The sequence below is a fragment of the Centruroides vittatus genome, unplaced genomic scaffold, assembly GCF_030686945.1.
Source record: "Centruroides vittatus isolate TY-2023 unplaced genomic scaffold, ASM3068694v2 contig_3125, whole genome shotgun sequence".
NCBI lineage: Eukaryota > Metazoa > Arthropoda > Arachnida > Scorpiones > Buthidae > Centruroides > Centruroides vittatus.
The window spans coordinates 764,059-792,049 of NW_027122014.1; the positions used below are offsets into that span (position 1 = coordinate 764,059).

The following is a 27,991-nucleotide window of genomic DNA, read 5'->3' on the forward strand; positions in this document are numbered from 1 at the left end:
TTGCGAAAAAATTAGAGGCAGCAGTTGGCAACACGGTATCCATCTTTTTTTGCGGTTTTCGTGATATTTGTCGTAGAGAACATTTATAAGTCAAAGTATGCTTATTTTGCGTTATTTTTACTATATGTGTGATTTTAAATGTCGTTTAAATTCATTTTTGAAATCGTTTAGAAGTTTCTGTACTAATACAGGTCTTAGAAACTAGAGATTTTATGAAAATCAGCTTTTATATGAAACGTACAGTACATTTAAATGTCCAAAGCGATTATACTGTATGTATATATATATATACACACACACACACACACACTCATGCACATACACGTGCGTGGCGCGTGCGTACGTAAATGTGCATATTCATACGTGTAAGATGACCATCCCGGATTTAACCTGTTTTAATCCCAAAAATAGGATAAAACTTTAAATTGGACCATTTTATAGCTCTTCTAATGCTATATAACCAATTTATAGGTCAATATATAAATAATTTTAAAAAAATAATCTAAGTTTAGTCATTTTTACAATCATTTTTCAATTGCTCTTTAAAACTCTTGGTTTTGGCAATAAAAACTATGGTTACTTTATACCGGTGGTTCCCAAAGTGGGTGGTGAGTAAATCTTGGGTGGGCGAAAAGAAGCAAGTGGGCGGCAGAGGGTGCAGGAGGTGGAGTACCGAATGGTGAGCACAGTCAAAGTTTGGAGTCGCCGACAACTTTTCCCTTTCCTCTATTAAAATGAGTAAGAAGAAACATTGCATTTAATGGTTTCTGGATGTGGGGAATAATGTATAGTAAGGACACAAAGTGTGAGGTTTATAGAAAAGTTTTTCTAAGAATATTAACAAGCCTTTCTCACATGGGAGAAAGTGGGTTAGGGGTGTTGGGTATAACTTTATGGAGCCAAGAGGGTGGTGACTTGAAAAAGTTTGGGAATTACTGCTCTATATGATACCCTCTATACATAAAGTGACTAGATGTCCCTTATTCTATGGGACAGTTCCCTGTTTTTACCCCGTGTTTCATTCCAACAGTGTTTGTTGATATGCCAAAATATTACATTCCTGAATTCCCAGAAAACTCTTGTATTTTGAGGAAGCCAAAGGAATTCTCTTTGAAATTTTGGTTTATCTGTGATCCTTCTGGTTGGTGGTGAACACCTTGTAATTGGCCGGGCAGTTGGCAGCAAACAAAAATAATAATAATTTATAAACATAAAATTGTTTCTAATTTGCTGTTTATCATTATATTATGGCTCTCCTATTTTTATCTGTTACATACATAAGTAAACCAGTTATGAAGATGGACATGGATGCAAGAACAGGAGGGAAAGGGTGTTGGGTGTTCTGTATTGGCTGTACCAAAATTTAGTCAGTTTATCTATATGAGTACATAAAATGGGCTATCTATGAAGCATATACATGTATAGTACAGATACCATGTATATAGTCATATTTATGGATATTTATACACGTCATAGCTACTGTTCCTTCTCAGAACTTATCATCAAATAATTTTTTATTCATTCAAGACTTCAGATCTTTGAATAATTTTATTACTTGAAGATCTGAGACTTTCAATTTGAAAAAACAAATGTTTTAATTTAATAATTATTTTACAGATGCAGTTTATGTTGTTGTTCAGTCGGCAAGGAAAATTACGTCTTCAGAAATGGTACGTTGCTCATCCCGATAAAGTAAAAAAGAAAATTACTCGCGAATTAGTAACGACAATTCTGGCTAGGAAACCAAAAATGTGCTCTTTTCTAGAATGGAAAGATTTAAAGATAGTGTATAAAAGGTAATTATATTGATTAAGATTTATTTTTTTGTAAAATTAAACTCCAATGAATAATTTAAAGGTAACTTTATATTCTTCTCAACAGAACAGAATATTAAAAAGTTTTATTTATAAATTACTGTGTAATCTTGCACAGAGAATAAAATTTAGTCATTTTTATTGGTTGAATTGAGTTAATTTGCATATACAGTTGACTCCTCATAAGTTGACACCCGGATAACTTGACACCGTAGGTTAATTAGTCAGTTTTCTGTGGTCCTGGCCGACTTACATAGGCAATAATGTTATTAATGTTAAAAAACTTGGTATTCTCGACATCGTTTAATTCCTCACCACTGGATAAATCAACATACTTTTTCTGTTTCACACTTTTTAGAATTCTGATAAGTCGACTCCCCCCCTGAAAAATGAGTTCACACCACACAGCTTATTGTACGGTGTGAACTCATTTTTTCAGGAGGGGAGTCGACTTATCAGAATTCTAAAAAGTGTGAAACAGAAAAAGTATGTTGATTTATCCAGTGGTGATGAGTTAAACGATGTCGAGTAAACCGAGTTTTTTAAGGTTAATAACATTAATGCCTATGTAAGTTGGCGAGGACCACAAAAAACTGACTATGTAACCGACAAGTGTCAAGTTATCCAGGTGTCGACTTATGAGGAGTCGACTGTATTAGCAATTAAAAATTTATATACAAAAAGATAAAGTAATAATTTTAAACTGCAACTTAAATTAAAATTTTAAAAATTAAATATTTCCTAAACTGAAAAATTTTTAAAAACAATTGTAAAATATATCAATGAGGTCTCTTCTGCAGGAATTTTTCATAAATAAATCTGTAGATCATTGTAAAAAAAATCTGAGATATAGCCAAATTTATAATATTTTTTGAACTACTGAGGTTAAAAATTTTTTCAGTTAAATATAATTGAACAAAAGTACAGAGGTTTTTAAATTGTTTATCTTATGTGTAAGTGAATTGTAAGAATTGTGTCACACATATTTAATTCTATTTAATATAATTATTCTTATTACAGATAAACTAATATTATGAAAATTGTAGTGGGTTAGCAATGGAGATACTAAAATCAGAAATATTGTCATAAATCAAACAATAAGGCGAGATTAATTATTGGGTTAGAACATGGTTAATTAATTTCATAGGTACAGTACAATATATATTTGGATTAAAGGTAAGCAGTTAAATTGCCATCTTGTATTGAATTTAATTATTATATAGATTATTTAATTCAAATTCAAATTAAATAATGTATATAATTATTAAATTAATGGTAATCTCTAAGCATATCACTTATAATGACAGACATACAATCTGATTCACCATGGTACAAGTTTCTTTTCATTTTGCTTTACTATTCACGTCATAAAGCAAACAGTGTTGTTCTTAGCTGGTTTGTGTGGTTTTAATTTAAAGAGCTTTATGCAAACTGGTAATTACATTAACAGAAACAATAATAATCAAAATAGAAGAAGAAACCTTTAACATGTTTTTATAATAATAATAATAATAATAATAAAAAGCTTTACAGAAAAATATTTCTATTTGACTATACATACATAGATGAGTCTAGCTGATTTGTCCCTTCACACACTGTACGAGGCAATAACAGTTCCAATGGCAAAGTCGACCTTTCTTTGTAGGCTACCATTTGCCGCAAAATGTAAAATAGTTAAAAAGTCCTCTAGTGGTGGCACAGCATAATTAAAATTAAAAATTACAATTAAAAAAAAAACTGTTATTGCCTTGTACAGCGTGTGAAGGGACAAATCAGCTAGACTCATCTATGTATGTATAGTCGAATAGAAATATTTTTCTGTAAAGCCATATTGGTCCCGGCAATTTTTAATTAATAATAAAAAGCATTTAAAGTGAAAAACCCATAACTTAATTACATAAAGAAGTTTTTACATTTAAATAATAATTGAAAGCTATAAACAAATTGTTCCAATACTTTTTATAATGTTAAGTTTTGGAAGATTTTTCTTGTGGCAAAATTTTCTGTTTATGAAATAATTTCAAAGCACTTTCCTTGACTTTGATTTCATTATAGAGATTTCTAGCAAACATGAAATTAAACCTTATCAATAAAAAGCAAATGATAAAGTTTTTGGAAAGCATACTTTAAGTGTGCAATGTTATAATGTTATAAAAGCCAACAAACAAACTTTCCAGGAGAGGTAAAAAACACTTTTTCTAGTGAATGAATTCAGATGGCACCACCAAATTTTGCCAGGAAAGTTAAGCAATTTATTTGCTGGATTTTTTCATTTGGTTACTTCTACAGTTGTATCATAATTAAAGATTTGCTGTCACTGACCTAGGCAGACAGATAGAGAACATTTTGTCAAGATCACATGATATTACTGTTATGACCTTATTATGTTACCCAAGAAGCAAACAGGTCACATGATGTTAATATACAAACTTGTTTCATTACTCAAAAACTGCAATAAAAATAATTTTTCCAATCCTAAAAGTTTTTATCACTTTACTTGCAAAATCAACTCACTCCCAAAAAACTTAGTTCTGTTTTTTTTTTATTAAATAAGCTTTCAAAAAGAAACCCCATTTTGTGATGTAACTGTTATATCAGTATGATGCAAACCCATGAAGAAATTCCTGTTGACTTGTAATCATACAAAAATGATTCATCATCAACAAAACAGCAAAGTGTAGAAATGTCATGCAGTTGTATGCATCACTGCAAGTGATCTTCATGTCAAATGTTGGCCATGATGGATATTGTTATTGGAGATTACCCATTCAATAAAAGATGGCAGCTTAACTGCTTATCTTTAACTCAAATAATGTAATATCTATGAAACTAATTAGCCAAGTTCTAGCTCAATAGTTTATTCAGTCTTATAGTTTGATCATTACACATATGTAATATCATAACTTATTTAACATGATTACTTGTATATTTGGGTAATGAAGACTTGGCATATGATTCTTTTAGGTATTTTAATTGTAGACCTGATATATTCATTTACTAGAAAGAAATATCTCAAACTGAACTAAAATTGTGTGTCTCTGTAAATTATTAAATTCTCTGTTGTTATAATTCTAGAAGTTACAAAAACATTATAACAAATTTAAATTATTGATACATTAATTAATGAATTTTTATTCAAAAATCTATCAGTTATTTTATTATAGATAATTTAAACTGATTTATTCTTATATACATTATTAAATTTTTCAAAAATTTGTACTGGAATTGATTAATATCTATTTACAATTGATTCTCATTACACAGATCCATTATCATCATTTCATTCACTATAGTTTTCATTTTAATATTTATTATTTGCATATCATTTATTATATTTTTACTCCCATTATTGTATTTTTTTGTATATTTATCCAATTGACTGTTTTATAAACTTGCTTACTAAGGATATATTGCATTGTTCTCTCCCACTGCTTTAAAATCTGGGTTACAATACAAGTGTTATGCAATATTGTTTTATTTTACAGTGACGAATCATTTAAAAATAAACAATGTAAAGGTATGATAAGTTTGTGTGTCAGATGTCAGCTTGCTGTGTGTATAGGGGATGATGCTACAGGAGTTGTTTTAAACATGTCCAACATGCTGTCTGGTATTTACACTGTGGAAGATTTTTATGAACAATATGTATACATTAAATTTTGTTTTAAACTAGGAAAAACAGCTGGGGAAATATATGAAGTGTTAAACACAAATTTTGAGAACAGGAACCCAAATTTTTGAGTGGGTTTTTTCCAGTTTAAAGGAGACAGAATATCTATAGACAATAATGTGTGCTTTGGTCAATCAATGTCATATTCAACCAGCCAAGGTCAGCCAATGTTGAAAATCATTGAAAAAATTCTTCGTATTATCTACAAGGTTCAGAACCATTGATGAAGTAAGTCAGTGCAGTTGTCAGTCGTGGGAACCTGTCACAGATTTTATCTGACAAATCAAACATGCAATGGATTGTAGCAAAGTTTTTAAACTGCTTAGCAGTAATTATCTTGCTTTCAGTAGCTATCCTAGGATATATAGAAGGATGGATTAGATGAAGGTTTTATATTTGTTCTTGCAATTTTCTTTGGGGTATATGCCATTATTTAATTATCTGTGTGAAATTATGATATATAGAACATAATGTTCTATATACTGTCCTTATAGAAGTAAATATGAAAAATGTTGAAGTCATTAGTCATCAAAATATCTAAATTCTTACATAAGTCAAATTATCATATTCAAACTTAGTGTCCGAAAACACAAGATAGTTTATTTGGAAATAAACAATAATACTATATTTAGGTGCTTAATGTAATGGTATACATCTATATAATAAATTTAACACAAGACAGTGTTTTTTTATTTTAATTTATAATTTTCAGTATACGGTATATCATTACACCGTTACAGTGAAACTTGTGTAAACTGGATGTACAGTACCAAATGTTTTTTTACAGTTTGGCAGGTTTCCTTTTTGAACAGGTTTTTCTTAACACAGAAAATGAATTGCTTTCCTAAGAATTTTTCCCATTTAGACAAGTTTCTCTTTTATTAAGGTTCTGTTTTGGACATATTTTATTGTGTTTCTTATTTGGATTTAATTCATATGATGAAATTTTGTTGAAATTGACAAATTGTTTTGATATATTTTATTATTTTGAAATGAAAAAATATTTGTTTTAGAATATTATAAACAATATCCACTTTTTAATAAGATTAAATAATTGTATTAGTTGTGTCACACAGCATCGGTCAAAAATGTAGAGGCCAAATACAATTATATATACCAAATTCTATACTTGGCTTATATTTTTATATTTTATGTAAATAATTGTATGTTTGTAAATTGTTTGATTTATAAATGTTTAATTCTTGTGAATAAATATTAATTTTATGAACAATTTTTAAGATATGCAAGTCTATATTTTTGCTGTGCTATCGAACAAAGTGATAATGAACTTTTGACACTTGAAATTATTCATCGTTATGTGGAACTACTTGATAAATATTTTGGCAGTGTAAGTATAGAAAAAAATATTTATTAGTTGAAAATTGAATTAATTAAAGTTTTAATAATAAAATGAGATATATCATGTAAATTTTTACAATAACTGTAAATTATTGTTAATTTAAAAAATTTATTTATTTTTATTTGGCTATATAAAAAAGAAATGAGAGCTTCCATTCTATATTTTATTTTATATCTTTCATACTTACTTATTAGGATGCATCTGTAGCTTCTGTTTTTATCCTTCTAAATAAACTTGAATATTTAAATGAACAAGTCTTGCATTTGCTATATTATTATTATTATTCTCGTTGTACAGAAATAATAATAGTTTAATTTTTTTCTTGATTAAGATTCAAATGATGATGATAAAATCATCATAATAGTAATAAATTATTAATAAGAAAATGTACAGTATCTGTTTTATTTCATTGAAGTCATACTCAGAAATCTATACAATATACTCTTGCTAATCCGACATACTTCCATTTGATCACCTCTGCACTTTTGTTTCCGTGAAAATGTTAGTCACGTTACACATCCTGTTCTCCTGTTTACTCAGTTTCATTTCTGTATATGGCATTGCATGTCAGTTCACCATATTATTTATCCAAAAAATAATCGGTAACAAAAAACAATAGGACATGTCATTCATTGTCTTTAAGTAGGCTTTAGGCCTATACACACTCAGTAATTCGGTACCAGTGGTGCACTCAGGATTTAACCTTGGGAAGCCAAGTTAAATAGTTAGAAAACTTTTTAATGCAAATACAATAAAATTTCCTCATGATGCTAATTCATGAGAAGTATAAAAATAGAAGGTATGATACAATATAAATGAAAACAGAAATATTAATTAATAAAATTTTTTTGGAAAACTTTTTAGTATTTCTTTTTCTTTAGAGGGTGACAAGGACCCTTTGCCCTCCTATGGGTGCACTACTGTTCAGCACTTTTGTAAATCTGGCACCTCTTTGTGCGGGAATGGCCAGATTAGCAAGAGTCTAGTGCAGGGGTCTCTAAACTTTTGTGACTTGTCAAGGATTCTCTGACATTTTATTGACCTCCTTTGTTAATACAGTTAATAATAATAATTAAATTTGATGAGCCAATATTAATCCACATACTGTTTACATAGAAATGATCTACTTATATTAATGATCTTACTAATTTACAACATCCTGAACTGTCATATACATAACTCATTGGACTAATAATTTTTAATGAGTCATTTTCAATCCCCAAAATGCCGTATCCACCTCTGGGTTAATATCAACCACTCTGGAGACTCCTAACCTAATGTAATATACTGTGTATGCATTTGCATTTAATGTAAATTATTCTTTATATAATAACTGAATACTGGAGTTTTAAGAATAAAATTTGAAACTTTAGGCCTGTTATTTATATATTGTCATGCAGTAATTCTTGTTTTGATAGGATACCAAGTTATTCTATATTTAAATAAATCCTAATATTCTTCAGCTGTTACATTTATCATCAAGAGTTAGTTTACTAAGTATCGTATAATATAAAACTTGTTGTGTTGTGTATAATTAATGATATAGTTTAATCTGTCAGTATTCACAGTATCAAGTCTGAAAATATTTTCTTTCAGTAAATTTTCAAAACTTGTTATTCTTGCCTTTACATTAATATTATTTAACTTATTCTTACATAATGGAGACTGTTATAATTTATATTTTACGGGTTATCACACACAGCAACCACATAGTATAAATTACAACAGTCTCTGTTTATGTAAGAATAAGTTAAATAATTTCAAAACTATATTTAAAAATTGAAAAGGTGGTCCGCGACCCCCCTTTTGCACTTAAAACTTTCAAAGGACCCCGAAGAATGACCCATGTGTAGGAAAACATCCTGGAGGGAGGGGGTTAAGTACCCTCTCATGGTTGCTCCAGTGCTGCCAGCTAAAAATGCATACCAACTAAAATAATATTGGAGTAGCCCAAGACATAGCCAAATATTGCAGTGCCACAGCACTAGTAGAAATTTAAATTTGCCAACCGAAAAGCTTTCGGTTGATCGGTTTCAGATAATCGATGCTCTACTGTATTTCTAACTCGACTTGCCTACAGATGCAACGCTGCTAGTGAACACTGTTCCAAATGACAATGTTGTTCTATCATAGTTTAGGCTGAGAGTGGAACTCGGGGATTCCCCAATAGCGCACAAATTTATGAATATTAGGCGCATATTAAAATATTTATATCATTTTTATTATTTATATGTGCAATTTATTTAAGTAAAAATTATTTTATATATTTTTTATTTCTATTATTTCTAAACATGAATTCATAGTAAATTTATAAAATATTTGAAAAAAAATTGATCTAGCATCAATTTTTCAGCGACCCCCAAATATTTTTCGTGACTCCCACTTTGAGAATCACTGTTGTATACTATAATACAGGGGTGGCCAACAAGTCGATCGGGATTGACCAGTCGATCGCGAAGCCAATTTTGGTCGATCGCTAGCGATGTCTTGACTTAATGTATTATATTTGTAACCAAACGCAACTGTATGCATGCAGTTATGACTCGACTCATAAGCAGTGAGTGCACTTCTTACTGAAACTGTGTATAAACATAGTATGTATTTCACACTTTCCCCTCCCCACTTAGACTATGCCTATGACAACAAGTCAATCGCGACACATTTTACGATAAAAAGTAGATCTTATGTGCACAAAAGTTGGCCACCCCTGCTATAATACTTGGCATTGTTTTGTTTTTAAACGAATGTTTTAATGTATAAAAAATACAGTGGAGCAGATTTAATACTACAGTGGAACCTCGGTATACGTCTGCTTTAGAATATGTCCAATTCAGAATACGTCCTGTTTGGACGAAACAAATTTTGCTCGGTATACGACTTTTGTGTGATATACGACTTAATTTGATTATACGCGCCATCTATCGCACTATCAGTAGTAAGTAGAAAGTAGCACTATCAGTGTACTAGACCAGACTAGACGTTTGCAGTTTCACGGTTTATAACTTTGTTAAATATCTTTTGATTTTAATTTGTAAGTAAAATTTTATTATTTTTATTAATCATGAATTGCAAAAAGGCGAATGAAAAGCAACAGAAAACTAAAAAAATGACTAGAATCACAATGGAACTGAAAAAATAGATTGTTGAGAAATATGAAGGTGGCATGGGTGTTCGAGATTTAACTGTTGCATACCGTATTCCGAGAACGACGATATCGAAATCATGAAAAATAAAGACATTATGAAATCTGCTAACATTGCAAAAGGGGTTTAATCAATTTCTGAACAGATCATTTGTGTTAAGGAGAGTTTGATTTGATTTTGATTTAATGATTTAAATGATATAATACAATATACTGTAATAACTTTAAAAATCTATAATAAAATTTATTTTTTATTAATGTGCTCAAACAGTGTTTAAATTATTTTACAACCCCATTAATATATCATATCAAGAGGATTTTTTTTTACATGAGAACGGATTAATCATTTTTACATTACTTCTTATGGGAAAGGTTGGTTTGGTATACGTCCTATTTGGTATAAGTCCATACATCAGGAACGGATTAAGGTCATATACTGAAGTTCCACTGTATTTATAATTTTAGCTTAAAAACAAGCTTTAAAAACAATAAAACTAAAAATATAAAATTGTTGATTTCATTTTTTCCCCTTTATTTACCTTTCATCAGAGAGAAAGCACTTAAACAAGGTTACTCAGAACAGAAAAACAATTATTTATTTTTAGCCCAATTAATTATGGCAGTTGTTTGGTTGAGGAAAAATTTTATAATAAAAAAAGACAATTTTTACAATTTTGAATAAAATAAAATTTGTCTAATATTTTTGTTTCTATGTTAATTCAAATGAAAATAGATATGCAGAATAAATGTAAATAAAATTTATTTATTATCACCAGTCATGGTATATTATGCTATTCTAACATTCTATAATTTTCATATTATTTTTTGATGATAAATTTTTGTCTTTTTGCTTTTGTCTTGTGGTTCTTTTTATGTTTATTGCTCTACATTGATCAGCGTAGTATATTTCTAAACATAATTAGAATAAGTAAAGAGAATTTTCTTTTAGGTTTGTGAACTGGACATTATTTTTAATTTCGAAAAAGCATACTTCATCCTCGACGAGTTGTTATTAGGAGGTGAAATTCAAGAAACTAGTAAGAAAAATGTGCTTAAAGCAATTGCTGCACAAGATTTATTGCAAGAGGTATGTATTTACATATTAACATTTTATTATAGTTTGTATAAGGAGAAACTACACTTATCAATGATATTAAAATGATTTTTATTTATGAATTTGATTAATATTAGATCATATAGTCTAGTATGCTATTCATGCCAAGTAATATTAATATGAAGTGAACTCACTTTCAAATGTTCATGTTTGATATAAAAATCTCTTATTTGCCCGAAGACGACGGAAATACAGTAGAGACTCGTTAATTGAAACCCCAGTAATCGGAATCGCCGGTAATCGGAACGATTTTCAGTCGGACTGTGTCGTGCTGAATTGAAAGTTTTTGATACTAAATTTACTTCTAAAGTATAATTTTCACGTTTTCATATTCTTCAATATATTTATTTTGTTTGTACAAAATGCAGAAATAATTTTTAACGATGCGACAGCCTTGATTATTATTATAAAAATTTTCGTTGGGCTTAAAATCGACGAAAATTCAACACGAAGCGACACGCAACGTAGAAAAATTCAACATGAAGCGACACGTAACGGAGAAAAATTTGAACATCGGACAGGTTAATATATTTATTCGTACGTAATTGGTAATCGGAACAAATCCCTAATCTGAACAACCCCAGTCCCCAATTGATTCCGATTTTCGGTTCTCTACTGTACATTCGTCGAAAGTGTTCGGAAGAAAAATATTTGGTAACACCGTACACAGTGAGTTCACTTCGTGTTAGATCATAGAATGAAAGATTTCGTGTAATTCCTAATTTACTGTTTATTTAATATTATGTTAATAATTGTATTTATATTTATACGTAATAAATTTTCCTAGAAAATTTTCTGTTTACTGCTACTACTGCATATGATTCACTTAGAAATTTAATATTATGTTTACTTTTTACGATTACTCTGTATGAAATAAGTAAGCAGATATATCAAAAACAATTTTTTTTATTTTGTAGTTTTTAATTATTATTTTGTTATATGTTTAGTTGTTATATTTAAAATGTTTGGTCTGTCAGTTATAAATTAATTAACTTCTTTTACTGCATGTTGTATTTTATATTGTAATATTGCAAATTAGTTAATATAAAAATGGTTAATATGGTAACGTTAATACTTTTAACTCTCTAAACACAAAATTGGCCAAAATTGGCATAATCCATTAGAGACAAAATCGGCGGATGGAAAAGTTATTTGACTGGTTTTTCTGTACAAGTTTCCTTTGTAGCCTGAGAGGTAAAAACAATTTAGTCTCTAGGTATACGAAAAGAAAGAATTTTTAGAGCTTAGAGAGTTAAGCACTGTCTTATTTGAAAGAAATGATGTCAGTTCATCTAGCCAAAATTTAATTTACAATAATAACACACCTTCAATTGCTGTATATCATCAGGCTGCACTTAATGCCTCCCTCTAGGGTCAAATTTATTAGCAATTTATAAATATTATCATCAAATTATAGCCTGATGATATACGGCAATTGGAGGTGTATTATTGCAATGTATTCGGTAGTTTACATGCTTAAATTTACAATAATCTTTCTGTTAGAAAAGTAATTGGAAAACAGTGAAAAAAATGCCAACTGGGCATGTTATTTTCAGTAGTGTTTTTATACTGGATGGGTAAGTTCAATAGACAGAATGGCTGAGAGAAGTGCCATTACAGCAAGAGTGAAATTTGGCACATTTTTTATGCTTCTAATTATTTTAAATGAAATTAAACAGTAAAATAATGTATAGAATGTAAATGTAATCCTTGCACAAATTGGAAATAGAATCTGCCTTAGTGTATGTATATATCTATAGATATTTATATAATAATTCATCATCTTGGATGTTATAACTCAGTCTCCAATCAAATGATTAGCTGAATGAGATGTCAGAATAAATGTTACCAAATATTTGTTAGTCATGTCAAATTCTAGTGTTAATTGTTGAAAATCAGAAAGTACATTATACACTCTGTCCTAAATATTTGCATTGTGATATTATTCAGGAAGGATTGGAGCAATTTTATTTGTTGTGTGGTATTTTTGTTACTTTTCTATGCTTTTTTCATACATAAATCCTATAAAAATGAAAAATCTAACTCTTGCCCGAGATTACTTAGAAAAAGACACCGAAGTTTATAAGATAACATGTCTTGAATCATCTAGAGCAGTGGTCACCAAACCATTTTCATACAACTGAGAGAATGACAAGCATGGGTAGCATAATCATTTTGTTCAATACAATGTACTGAATACACAAAAATTAAAGACAACCAAGTATTTATTTACCAATACGCAAACACGATTGCTGCCGCAAGCTCGTAATCACTTTTCTTAGAAAAGCGATTACAAACTTGCCGCACAAAAAGCACTTTGATATCCAAAGTTGCAAAAAGATCGTCAAATTTTTCATTTCACGGATTTTCCTAAAAATTATATCACTGTCAAATGCAAAAATCAGATTGGATCAATTTTACTTACATTTACTTTAATTTTTTCTCCATAGTAAGTTATCTACAAACAATAATATTTCCATATAAATAATTATATTTTAGCTCATTTGTGGCACAGTGCATTGGCGGGCCGGATGAACCGACCTCGCGAGCCGTAGTTTGGTGACCCCCGATCTAGAACTTAAAGTTTCTCTCTGAGTTAATTATAGTTATATATAGAGATTCTATCGTTAGTAAAATGGAAGACGATTCAACTTTAGATTCTCAAGTTTGGGTATTGTCATTTGTTTAAAACGCTAAGAACAACACATCTTCCAGCTGAAACTGAATAGTTTTATTTACCCACTTTTTATTTAATTCTTAGCCTTTATTTATCTGTAAACTTGCTCAATTGGAGATTTTATTATCTATAATTTTTATTTACAATATTGCATTATATTATGTTAATGTATAATATTTGAAAATTCTTCTATATTAATGTCTGAAATAATAGCATCCATTATTCTTATGTAGGCACTTTGCTACAGATATTTAAGCGTTTAAAAATTAAAAGTATTTTTCTCATTTTATATAAACTGTTTTATCTAAATTTCAGACAAAGTTCAAAAACATATATTTTCAATAAATTTTCAAATTCTGTAATATGTATTATACGTATTATAGAATGGACTGATATTATATTTAAATTAAAACATTCGCCTCTACAAATTATAAATTATATGGTATTTAATTGTTTAATCTGATAATTTATGTGGTATTTATAATTCTTTATTCGATAATATAAAGAAGAAGATTAAATAAATTTTTAGTTTTATTATACAGTTGAAATTATTTTAATATAAATATTTTGTTACGAAAAAAAATATTAAATATCTGCTTTTTCTGTTGCTTTTATAATAAAATTAGATCGACAACTATCTATCAGGATTGAAATTAAGTTTATTTAATCACAAAAATATATGTTAGTACTTTTGTTAGCGCATTACTCTCATCTTCGGGGAAATAAATTCCGAATTCTTGAATTCTAAAAGGGAACGTATTTTAAAAATTCTTAACATACAGAATTTCAGCTGAAAGGCAGTTGTTGGAGCTAATTTTATTGTGAAAATTGGCATCAAGTGTGTCTTGAGATTGATTTATTTTATTTAAAAACAGTTAAAAACACTTCATAAACACTACTTTTTGGAAAACATTAGGTGAATAAATTTCTCTGTTCCTAAAAGCAGTATTTGTGGAGTTTTTTAATTGAAAAATATATGTATTTTATTGTTATACTGTACAAAAATATTTTCAGTTATTAATTTCTTATCATTTAAACACAAAGGATGAAATGTTAGAAGCAGCCTTGAGGGAAAATGGGCTCATCTAAATCTGACATTACAAACTGTGCTGATACATCAAATTCCTAACATCTTAACGTCCCTTTCTATTCATTAATTTCATGGAAACTGTATATTTCGTGTTATTGCCACATTTTCTGTGTTATAAATTTGTTACTTTATATTTATATATTAATTTAAAACGATAACATTTTCTAGTCAATTCATGTGAAATATATTATACAAGAAATTTATTTAATTCATTTGTTACGTTTTTTTTCTTCACTACAAATATTGTTTTATAATTCGAATTTTAAAAGTTAAATCCATTGTTATATATGATGTATTGGTGATGTATTGTAATATTATACAATTATCAGTATTATTTTTGCGTATACGATGTATTTTGTAAATTGTTATGACTATACGTAATTCCGAGATGTTTTGTCTTATCGGTCTCGATAAGATTAAAAGCTATTATTTTTGCTTTTTTTTTATGACATTGTTTACATAAATGCTTAGTGCTAAGTTTCATTGACAAGTGAATTTTAAAAATTAGAAACAAAATCTTAAAATAGATGTATTTTATAAAAATATAACCAAAGATAATTTATAATAATAAAAAATTCGTATTACAAAATTTAAAAAAATTACAAACTGATACCATTTTAAATGTTTTTAAATAAAATTCCATAAAGATATAATTGCTTTATTAGAACATATAATGATACGAAACACAATCAAAATATTTCCGAGCACGTCTGTTCATCTTCAAAGTTAAATTTAACTGAAAACAAATTGCAATATAATTAAAAATAATGCCCAACTTTTTTAACTTTAAATGTTCTTTTTAATATAATAATAATAATAACCTGAAAACTGCTTAAGAAAACTTGAATGTTTATTTACAGTTCTAATATGTTGAAGTGAGAAGCATCCACCTTCAGGAATGTCATAAAAATTATTCCTGGCTATTTGAAAATAAATTACCATAATTTTCCGTACATAACCTGCAGGCTATCTGTATTTTAAAGCGAATCTCAAAGCAGGCGCAGGCTGTGCATTCTAGCAACTTTTGCAGGTTATGTAGGGAAATTATGATATAAAAACACTAGAATGACAATATAAAAAATGGAAATTACAGTACCTAATTTAATTTAAAATATGAATAAATAATTTATAAAATTTTAAACTTGTACAGGTCTTTTTATGTCTTTACAGGCTACAGGGAGAATTTCATTATCATGTTTATCAATAGCATTAATATTTTCAAGGTCTTAGTTACTACTCATTTCTTTCCTCTTTAACTTGTTAAACAAAATACCAAAACGTTTTTAGAATAAAAACTTTGTTTAAAATCAGCATTTTAAATCGTTCGGGATTCACTTCTGTACGAGTTAATCTACCTCTAGTTTTTATGACATTGAATGAGAAATATCTAACTTCGGGAAATATGCAAGAACGTTAAACAGAGTTCTTAACATTTCTATATTTTATTATAATTAGTTTCATCTTAGTTCATGTTTTAAAGACAAACAGAAATGTTCAAAACATTCGGACTTTGTTTTATATTATTTAATGTTTTAATAAAGTGTTATATCTTTAGAATATCTTTGTACGCAAACTAGAGCATTTTGGAGTTCAAAAATAAGTTCCTTTAAATAGAAAGCAAAAGGTAAAATAATAATAAAATTAAAACCGAAATAAGAAAATTTCGCATTTACTCTTTTATATTTTTTGATATAGATAATATAAATATATATATATATATATATATATATATGTATATGTGCGTGTATGTATTTATATATTTTTCTCTTTTTTAATTTTTCTATGCTGTTTTTAAACTTCCCATATTGCCATATTGTGAATTTTTAAATGTGTGTTTTTATCATTGAGATGTCTTCCTCCTTAAAAATGTGCAGTAATAAATAACGATTTTGTGTAATTCATCCCATTAATAATTTTAAAATATTAAAATGAAATTTAAGTCTATTTATAAAAATAAATAAATAAACGATTGTAAGTTTATTAATAATTTAAAAGCTATCGTTTCTCAATAACTTGCTATAAAAGTTTTATTTAATATTGAAGCAATAATTAAAAAAAAAATGATTATTTAATTTCTTAAAATATGTTTTTTTTTTTTTTATAAATGAGATTTGTGTATCTGTAATGTGAGAGAGAAAAAAAATGAAAATCGAGTACGTATTTTTAATAATTAATTTGCTGATTTGTCCGTAAATATGGAATTATTCAAGAGAAAATTGTGCTTTCAAGATAATAGAAATTATACGGAGGACTTCCATACATAATTAATATTTTCAAGAAGAGATGACACATTCCAATGCATTTTGGCTAATTGTTTAATGGTAAAAGAATGAAAGAGTACAGAGCAATGTGATAATAAGTCATCAAAATCTTATATTATTTAATTAAAGCGATTGAATAAGAAATATTTCATATATGTTTTATTTCGAAATTTTTATATATAAGTATTTGTCATGAAAATTTTTATTGAAAAAGAAATGTATTGTGTAATTTTAATGAATATAATAAATATAATTCAAAGATTAAAAAAAGTTGATTAATTTTCTATCTCAATAATTGCTCCTGATAAATTATAAACAAAATCTTCATCACTTTATTACAATTTTCATCTTCGTTATCTTTTAAATACAGGTATACCTTGGGTTACCTCGTTAAGTCGTTCTTGATTATACGTCGTTCGTCAAAAAAATACATGGAAAAATAAAAATCGAGTTTAAGTCATTTTATTCGATTTTACGTCTGTCCGCCACAAATATTGAAGTCGTAATAACACCAGAAAAGTGTTAAAAGCACACAAACTCATATTAAAATATGTACATTTACAGTAAATGTTAATATAATCATCATAAATCCTAGCAAGTGAAATATGAATACAACACAGAGTCACACCTGTGACTGTGTCATCTTATTTAGTGGTCTTTAAGTGTTCAATGTTGGCATTTTCCACGGTAGTTCCAATATCTACCGTTTAGCGTCATTGTCAGTGCCACTCGATATTGGAAAATTTAACATAACTGTATTTGTTATTTAACCACACAAAATCATTTTACTTTATAATGTCTTAGAGCAAACCACATTCACAGATAAAGAGTCCGCAATGTACTGTAAACTACGCCAAATTGTAAACATCATTTACAAGTATGTACCGTTACATACATGTATTTGTAAATTTAGATTACTTTTTCCCCTGTACTGTATTAAAAACTAAAATTTATTTGTTTGTAAGCTTAAAATAGATTCTCATTAACCATATATTATTAAAAATGCATTTATAAATAAAATACAGAACAGGGAATGGTTATTTGTGGTTTAGCCTAGTGACAAGTAAATTCGACTTAAGTCGCCTCTCCTGGAACCAATTACTGATGTAAGGTGAGGTATACCTGTATTGTAATGAAATAATTTTCATCTTTGCTTGATACATAGTAATTTTTAATAAGTTTTAATAAAATTAACTTTATTTGTTTATTTTATCCAAAAGAATCATTACTCGAAAGGTTTTATTGTATTTAATTTGAAAACAAAATAATAAAAGTACAGATTGTGTTTATCTTTAGTTGAAATATAATTGGAATATATCATATCAATTGTAAAAAACAAGAGTTAACCAGTTTTAAATTCTGTTAGCACTTTTATTTGATGCTTCTGTTATTGTTTTTCTTTAAAATTTTACACAAACAAGGGATACTTTAAAAACAAAAAAGTATATGTAGGAGAAACAAGAAGGTTTTTTTTTGAATGTAGGTTAGAACATTAAGCGGAAATAAAACTTAAGCACGAGAATATACTTACACATTGAAAAAAACAGTTGTGTTATAGATAAACAGAACATTAAAATACTACATAAAGAAATGGACAATTATAAAAGGAAATTCATAGAACATTTTGAAATTATAAAACATAAGTTGTTAGTTAATACAAATTGGGGCGACGTAATACTTTAAATTGGCTAATTGCAATAGTAAATTGTAGTAAAAGAGGAGCTTTGTAACTGTTAGTTGTTTGTTGTCAGTTTATGGTAAAGAATGATCTGGCATACTTTAAGATGTTTAAAAAATTTTTCAAGCTAGATCAATGTTGACTTAGGTATGGTACAGTTACAAAAAACTTTTATATAAAGTTGTACTAAATACGTTATGTAAAGGTATGTAGAAGTTTGGACGTTTGTTTTATTTTATGTAATTGTTGATTTAGTTTATTGTATAACTGTAGCATGTACTGAAGAGGGGCTAAAGCCTGAAATGCATATATGTTAAGATGGTAATAAAATACATTGGATGATACTCTCTCATGTTTGGTCTTTGTCATTCAAAAGAAATGTGGCTGTTTACATTGGAAATTGAAAAATATTTTGTTTTGTTTTCTAAATTTACAAAGTATTTCTGGATTAATTAAAACTGTTATATTTTTTAAATCATGATGTTTGAAAAATGCAGAGAAATTGATTGATCAATATTATCATCTAGACATCAAGAAGTTTTCCTCCAGAATATTCTAAAATTAAATTTAATTAATTAATTAATTAATAATTATTATATTTAATTAAAGCCAAATGATCTGCCAGATTATAGGGCTATATTAAGTGTACTGTATTTGTGTGTGTATAGGCCACACTTTTTTAAATTCCTACTATTAGTTCACACTCTCCCTATATATATTTACTTATTTATATATCTTGTTCAAATACATTTTTTTAAACTTGTAGTGGATGACATTTGATGTTAATACAGTTTTTTCAAATATTAATTCATTAATTAATTAAATTTAAACTGTGATGCCCGTGATAGAGGGCGCGAGGAGAAAAAAAGCGAACTTTGTAATTATTTAATAAAAAGTAACTAAAATAAAATTTTTCTTTGTTGACCTAAGTAGAAATTGACTTTTATAAAAAATTTTTTTTATATTACTTGTTTATCCTAACTTTTTGTCCAACATTAGGGTGTGGCCTATACTCAAGATAATGAATAATTTTAAAGCAATTTATTATCATTAATTGTCTTTACATGCATCAGGACTTGTAGTAAGATTGGAGGTTTCAGGTCACCAGGGTGAGAAGTAAGAAAAAGAAGGGAACTGTCTGAGGCCCCAACAGCAATAACGCTACAGGACTACAAAAATTATAATTAATGTCTACATTTGAAACTGATAGTTATTGTTTATGTTCTTCACTTGAAACTTCACTGTCATGACCAGTTAGTTCACTTGAGTCTTCATTCTCAGATGATGCAAGATGCATGTCGTCTTCTGACCCGGCCATTGCATTGGAAATGGATGTGACTTTGAAACTTTTGGATACTATTTCTTTTGGTATTAGTTTCTGCAAAGCCACAATCCATTTGCATATCTGAGACAGGGAGTTTTCTTAGCCTCCTGGTCAATGTCATCTTCGTCACAGTACGCCGCCAATCATGGTAGAAATGTTGCAGATGAACTTTAAAAAGATAATTGACAGATACACCAAGTGGTTGCAGCATTCCAGTCAACCCTCCTTATATCACAACCATGTCACTTTTCTCTTTCCTCATCTTTTTCATGCTTTTGGTCAGATGACCTTGGAAGCTGTCAACAACCAGCATGGACTACCAACATAACAGTGCACCTGGACTCCGAAACCACACTGACTTAAGCCAATTCATGTAGAGTTTTTCTGTCATCCAGCTTTGATCTTAAACTTGTACCAATATTCCAGGTGGTTGTGTTTCTTTCAGCAGGGTTTTATACATAAAAATGACATAAGGTGGCAGCTTGCTTCCATCTGCAGTGATACCCAGCATTACAGCACAACACTGCTTTTCTGCTCTTGCTGTTTGCACCAGAACTGTTTTTTCACCTGTGTGATTGACTCTAGTGTCACTTGGCATATCAAAAAAGACAGAATTTTATTAGCGTTGCCTATTGCCCTTAAGTCATAGCTGTGTGTCTTTCTTAAGCCGAGGACATGTTTCGTAGGTGTCAGGAAGGCACGGTGTCATTGAAGTTTGATGCCAAGTCACAAACTCATGCGTTCTATAAAACATCTTGCCCAGCTGTGACTTAACTTAAATTCACTTTCATATTTTGAGCAATCCTTTGAGCTTTGAACTGAATCATTTCAACACATACAGAAAATCCATTTGCCCGAATTTCATGGATATATCTCAACAGATTTGTTTCAGGTTGGGATATTTTATTGTTTTTCTGTGAAACAATTGCCAATTTCATGATGTTTTCTCGAGCGTCCATCACTGCATGTTTTTCATCTGCATCAAACTTTCTACTTGCTGCTCAATTTCCATTTTCTCATGCATAATGAACTACTTGCAATTTAAACCTTGGTTGTGTAATTCACTTTTACTCGATCTATGTTTAACACTCACTGAGCTAGCACTCAACAATAAGCATTAACCATCGCTTCATCCCTGTTTGTAATTTGCAGTGTTTCTGTATTTCTGTATACCCATGTCTTTACTCTTGTTCCTTAGCAGAATTCTAAGATTTTTATTTTTTTCGAAATATATCGTTTCATAAACGGGATGCGGTCTATACACGTGTAAATATGGTAATTTTAATAATTAAATATAAACTAATTTGACTAGAGGTAGGCAGTTAAGCTGCCGTCTCTTGATGAATTTAATAATTATTAATAAATTAATATTTAATTTTAATATAACCTGATAATCCTGCAGATCATTTGGCTTTAATTAGAATTTGGGTTATTGGATTGAATATCCATATTGTATTTAACAAGAGATGCTGACCCAGCAGTCTGTCTCCTGCTAAATTGCTTGTAGCCCAATAAAGAATTCAGCTGTTCATTTGGTACTTAAGAAGTTTTTCAATGAGTTAAGCATTTTTATACATAAATCTTATCTTTATTACAAAACATAAACCCTTTTTTTTAAAATTTATTGCATGAAATGTTAAAGGCATGAACCTGCCACTCTGGGACCTGTTTAAAAATTATGGATTAAATCCAGATGGAGAACTCAGGAATTCATGAGTGATCTGTCTCAAATATGTCATATCCTTAGATAAACAACCTATTTCAGCAATTATTTTCTATTAATCCTAACATTTTCAGCTATCTTTGTAGCCATCGTCAGGATCAAACGTTTTTTTAAATAATAAACTTTAAAGTTTAAAAAAATGTGTTCTAAACAAGTATAATTTAAATACATAAAAAATAGGAATACATGAATTAAGAATACCAGTACACGTGTACAACACTGCCGAAAACTGTACCACACAATACACCAAATTTTAATGAAGCTAAGCTTTTAAAAACTATAGGGGATCAACAAGAAGATAAAACTCTTGAAAAAAATATGCATATATAAGCACAGTTTTAAGAATTTGTGCATAAATCATAAAGATGACGCTTGTTTATCAGCAGCTTGGAAGTACCTTCTCAATGCAGGGAACAGTGATACCAAAGACTAAAACAATTATCTCATTTATGCATTTATTTGCATTATTTTTATTTTATTTTATTTTATTCTGAATATTTTCAGCAGTGTACACATGTACTTGTATTCTTAATTTACCTATTTTTTATGTATTTAAATTATACTTGTTTAGAACACAATTTTTTAAACTTTAAAGAATACTATTTAAAAAACGTTTGATCCTGACGATAGCTACAAAGATAGCTGAAAACGTTAGATGAGTAAAAAATAATTGCTGGAATAGTTGTCTAAGTATTTACAGTAATCCAGTTCGTGATCAATACATGTCTTGTCCTCCCTTGCCGTCCCATTGTAGAACGAGATAAATCCGTGACAAGCCTGGTAAAAAGGCCTTTTTAGTTCCACATGCCAAAAAATAAAGACAAAAATGAAAAAAAACCTTCTTGTACAAATAGTACTCGGTTGTTTTTCATTAATTAGGAGGTCAAAAGTAATGTTAGGATTTTTTTTAAATATAAAATTGTAAATAATATTCATTTGTGTTTTTTATTACTGGTTTGTATTCTTTGTAAGCCAAGGATGGCCATAGAATAGCTAAAACGTCATTTAATAAAGAATAAGTTTGGTTTCCTGAGCTTAAATGTTTGATCTTGTAAACTAAAATTTATATGCATCATTTTCTATGTTTTTTCATGAATTAATTCAAAATTAAAATAAAGAATGGATAATGAATGTTAATAAGAAAAAAAAAATGTTTATTTTTCATGACAACTTAATAAAATCTCACATTAAATTTAAGAATATTGCTATAAAAATCAAACAAAGAACTTTACAATATATAAATTATTTTATAGTTTAATGATAAAATTAGAAAGTTGGAAAGCATATATTTTTTAATTTATTAGAGACTAATTTTGCAGCTTTTAACTGAAAAAAGTCTTGTAGAATTTCACGTATTTTAGAGAATTTTATGAAATTTAACCAGTGGTGTAGCTACTGGGGTGCGGTAGGTGTGGTCCCCACCAGGCCCCTGGAAAGCGATAGGCCCGTGGGGGCTCCAAAATCACAAGAAAAAGACCCGAAAAATTTTTTTGGGGGCCCACAAATCTGGTTCCGCACCAGGCCCGGAGAACCGTAGCTACGCCACTGAATTTAACTATCCAAGAAACTGAATGGAAAAATCTAATTAAATATAATGGAAGTAGAATATCGTAAAATAAAGGATATTGTGATTAGGTATGTTAAATGTTTTAGTATAGTGTAGAAAAATCACTTTAAACTGCTTTTTGAAAGTACACTTGTGCAAATAAATGGAAATTATATTGCCTATAATAGAAAAACACAGTCGTTATGAACATAACATATTTCATTCCTAAGTAAAGTATGGATCTACTTGTTTATGTTTTTAATACTAAATGAATTGTTGCAATCTTATTGGTTTTAAATAGAAATTTTGTTTCACAATTCTCAAAAATTTTTAACATTATGATGAATATAGAATATTTATTTATTGTATACAATGACTTTATTGTAAAAAGAAGGTTATTTAAATAAAAAGTATCATATGTAGAATGCTCAATAAATAAAAAATTATATAAATAACGTATTTACTTACTAAAACAAACATGCTTAGCACATTTCAGAGATGTCCAAGTGGTTAAGATGTCAGCACATCACTCTGGGGACCTGGAAATGAATCCAGTCAAGTCAAAAAACCCAGAAATTTTTTGAGGCACTCCTTTCTAGTTACGTTGGCCCCATCCCTCACCACCTGGTTTCCCATTGTGGGTCTGGCTAAACCTATGAAGGACTTTATAAAGAGATTCCTCAGTCCTTACAGGGCAGAAAGAGTATTAAAAAATCACACTTTAGGAGTTAAAAATCAATGTATTTGCTTTAATGGAGTATAAAGTATTAAAAATCATAATGAAGAATTAAGATCAATCATTTTGTAATTTGCACCCTTCTTCAAAAATGTTTAGAAGAATACAGAACACTGCTACTATAATAAATGTGTTATAAACTTTTTTTTATGGTTTTTAATACTTTATACTACATTAAAGCAACTATATTGTTTATGTAAATTAGATTAAATTGCATTATTATTATTATTAATAATATTCAGTCCATTTCTTATTGCAAGGATAATGGCGAAACAGATGCCCCAAATGGGCAGGTACCAAGCCACAGGCACTTGGTATACTTTAGTATTCGTTGAGAAATTGTTACAAGAGGCTACAGGTATCTAGAAGAATGGCTTTTTAAATCTTATAAGAAAGATATTTAGCATTTAATGATTTCAGATGAGTTTGAAAGTTATTAGGATTACATCCGTGAACAATAGAACTACAGGGTGGATGTGCACTTTTTCCAGTTTTCGTAGGTTTTTTTACTTCAATTGTCAGTTCTTTGTATTTCTCAATTTTGGCTGTATAGTTTGTTTTTAAAATTTGGGTACACAAAACTGTGATGTTGGGGCATTCTGTTTTATAATTATAATTATAATACATGCAAATATATGATTCTATTGATGATGATGATGATTTGATAATAATAATAAAAATTAAAACTTTAGGAATTCTAGTGTGCCCATCATTGGCTGAGAGGCTAAAACCACAGTGCACTGCTTGTGAGTTTGCATCTAACAAATAGACTGGCCGCATGGAATTTTCTGAGTTTTCTTCAAGTGTTTAACATCTAAATAGGGGCCAGCTTTTCATAGAAATCCTCGTGGGAGTTGCATTCCCCTGTCAGATTGTCCATATGTTGCATTGCCTTCCTTCATCACTCTACTCCATTCTGTGTTTTAGTCTTAATATAAGATATTAAAAGTGACATATCAAATGCATGTGTTTACATTGATCATATTTTGTAAAATTACCATTGTACAATAATATAGATTAAATCATGGGCCATAATTTTCACAAATATATTTTCATGACAATATTTGACTTTTATTAATAAATAGTTTTTGCGAGCTTTTTAATTTAATTTCTTTTGTTCTTTTCCAGAATTGTATTGATTGAATCTAAATTGTATGATTATTTATCGAAATCTAAGCTGGGATGTATTTTTTATAGGAGGAGACACCGCAGGGATTTTTCGAAGATCACGGTCTCGGATAAAGTATCCCATTTGAAGATTGCTGCAACTGAAATTACAGAATTTATACTGAAGTTGAAAAATTTACATAATGTTAATTGCAAAATTATCAGTAGCCTCACTCCAAACTAATGTGTTCTCAGCAGATTTAATTACACATTTCATAAAGTAATTACATTGAAGAAAGTTTATATTCATAGGAAATAATGGCTGTAATTATACAATTTATTTTATAAATAATTATCTTAATGATCAAAGCTAATTACATGATTTTTGAAGTAATTAATAATTAAATTAATTTTAAATTGGTAAAATTAATGAAATATTAAATATTAGATAAATTAAATTATAATTTAAATGGAAATATTGTTTATATAATCGCACGACATTTTGTATGACGAGTAAGTAATACTTGTTATTCTGCTTTAATTGTATTGACGAATTTATGTTTCGTGGTTATTGTTAGTTCAATTAGTATACGAAATTTTCTTATAATTTGTTTCAAAACATTGTTTTTGAGAAGTTATCGGTGATAAATTCGGAGCAGCATCTCTGATGATAAGCACTATATTTCACGATATTACAATAGTGCTATTTTCTAAATTTACATATTTTTAATTACAGTTAATTGAATCCTTCACTATTATGTGTATACTTAACATAAAGGGGCATATCCTGTCAAATAATACAGATTTTGTTAAGTGCAGCTATTAGGATGATGCACCATAAAGTATTTATAACTGATTGATTCATAAAATCATCATATACATATTTTGTTTTCTTAGTTAATTTAGTTAGTTACACAAAATTTAATTACATAAAATAGTTAATTGCAATGAAAATTTGATAAGTTTCTAAAAATCAAGGTTTAAAACGGCAGAATGTAAATCTTCATATTGAATGAATATTTAAGGCAGATACGTTCGGGGTGGCAAAATTAAGGTGACACTGTACGTGCTACCGCTCGCCTCTTTTGACTTGGACAATTAAGCGGACGTTTGGTTCCACCCGTGTGCACCACCTTTAGTTTATTTATTCTTTCCCAAAATAATCTGAATGTTAGCATTGGTATAAATTTATTCAGTAAACACATGGATTAGTAGCACTTCTCACATCTAAAAATTATATAAATATTCTTCTTTATTTACTGTTTTTTGTCTTATTAGATTCCATTTTCATTCACCTTATAATAAATAACGAATTCAAAATGTCACAACTCTGAGAATGCCGAAAAGATTGTTTCAAATAGATAAATGCCCGTTTTCATGGAAAAGATGTCATTAAATATTCATTCACAGAATTCATGCTTTAACCTTTTTAATATCTAACGATTCATTTATTAAATTTTATTATCTTGTTAGTCCGTGTATTCATACTTAATACCGAAACATTAACAGATAAAAAGAGCAAAAGTGCAAAAATAATGCTTGGATTAGTGTAGTCGTTTCTTGATAATTTAATAAAGTTTGTTAACTGTTTAAGTATATAATTAAGTTATTTTAGATTATTTTATTAATGCAGTTATGAAAAACTGGAAAATAAATTTACATTAAACTAAAAATTGAAGTCTAGGAATCTGTTCAATGCCAAAAAATCAAATGTGCATATTATTAAATTTATCAGGGATTTAAAACTAGGTTGTTTGTAGATTACAATAAAACTTAAGTTTAATCAAACATTTTGATGATATTTATAAATTAAAGTATATATATACAGTCGACTCCGCATAAGTCAACACCCGGATAACTCGTCACTCGTCGTTACGTAGTCAGTTTTTTGTGGTCCCGGACGACTTACATAGGCAATAATGTTATTAATGTTAAAAAACTTGGTTTACTCGACATTGTTTAACTCGTCACCACTGGATAAATTGACATACTTTTTCTGTTTCACACTTTTTTGACGTCTGATAAGTCGACTCCCCCGAAAAATGAGTTCACACCGTACAATAAGCTGTGTGGTGTGAACTCATTTTTCGGGGGGGAGTCGACTTATCAGACATCAAAAAAGTGTGAAACAGAAAAAGTATGTCGATTTATCCAGTGGTGACAAGTTAAACGATGTCGAGTAAACCGAGTTTTTTAACATTAATAACATTATTGCCTATGTAAGTCGGCCGGGACCACAGAAAACTGACTAATTAACCTACAGTGACGAGTTATCCGGGTGTCGACTTATGCAGAGTCGACTGTATATATATTTATACATACTTTATAAGAAAAGTAACTTACAAAAAAGCTTTTGATGTTTATCTTGTGAAAAGTTTTTAAGAGTTTTTCCTTAAATTTTCCTTTAAAATGTGTTATAATTTAAAATCTTTATTTATGATTTGATAGAATAGATTAAAAACTATATAATAATTATTTTTATTTAGATTACAAAATTATATAAGAACTTTTCTAACTATAAAATATGAATATATATCTATATAATATATCATAATTACATTCCAGTTTGAAATATGTAACGATTTTATTATTAAATGTATCTTTACTTTTGGAATAAATTATATAATAATGAAGGATCAAATTTATTTAATAAAATCTGAGAAAGATATACAATAAATTGAAAATGATTAAATTTTGTGTATATTAAAATTGAATTTTTATTAATGCATTTGAACCTATATTGAAAATT

At 28.6% G+C, this 27,991-nt stretch overlaps 1 protein-coding gene across 2 annotated transcripts; it reads left to right on the top strand.

Annotated features, from left to right (window-relative positions):
• On the top strand, positions 1 to 27,875 carry AP-1sigma (AP-1 complex subunit sigma-2). 2 transcript variants are annotated; one of them, XM_067267976.1, is made up of 5 exons: positions 1 to 95; positions 1,618 to 1,796; positions 6,724 to 6,832; positions 10,936 to 11,073; positions 25,333 to 27,875. In XM_067267976.1, the coding sequence occupies exons 2-5, from the start codon at positions 1,618 to 1,620 to the stop codon at positions 25,375 to 25,377; spliced, it is 471 nt and encodes a 156-aa protein (XP_067124077.1). In that variant the 5' UTR covers positions 1 to 95; the 3' UTR covers positions 25,378 to 27,875. The 2 variants fall into 2 exon arrangements, with proteins under 2 accessions (XP_067124077.1, XP_067124078.1); XM_067267977.1 differs by lacking the exon at positions 25,333 to 27,875 and adding an exon at positions 14,822 to 16,559.
• Positions 27,876 to 27,991: the final 116 nt, after the last annotated feature.

Excerpts from the sequence above, each read along its gene's own strand:
- AP-1sigma (XM_067267976.1), top strand. The coding sequence starts at position 1,618 with ATGCAGTTTATGTTGTTGTTCAGTCGGCAAGGAAAATTACGTCTTCAG. Across the intron at positions 1,797-6,723 it reads TTAAAGATAGTGTATAAAAG|ATATGCAAGTCTATATTTTT; the intron begins GTAATTATATTG and ends ACAATTTTTAAG. Across the intron at positions 11,074-25,332 it reads CACAAGATTTATTGCAAGAG|GAGGAGACACCGCAGGGATT; the intron begins GTATGTATTTAC and ends TATTTTTTATAG.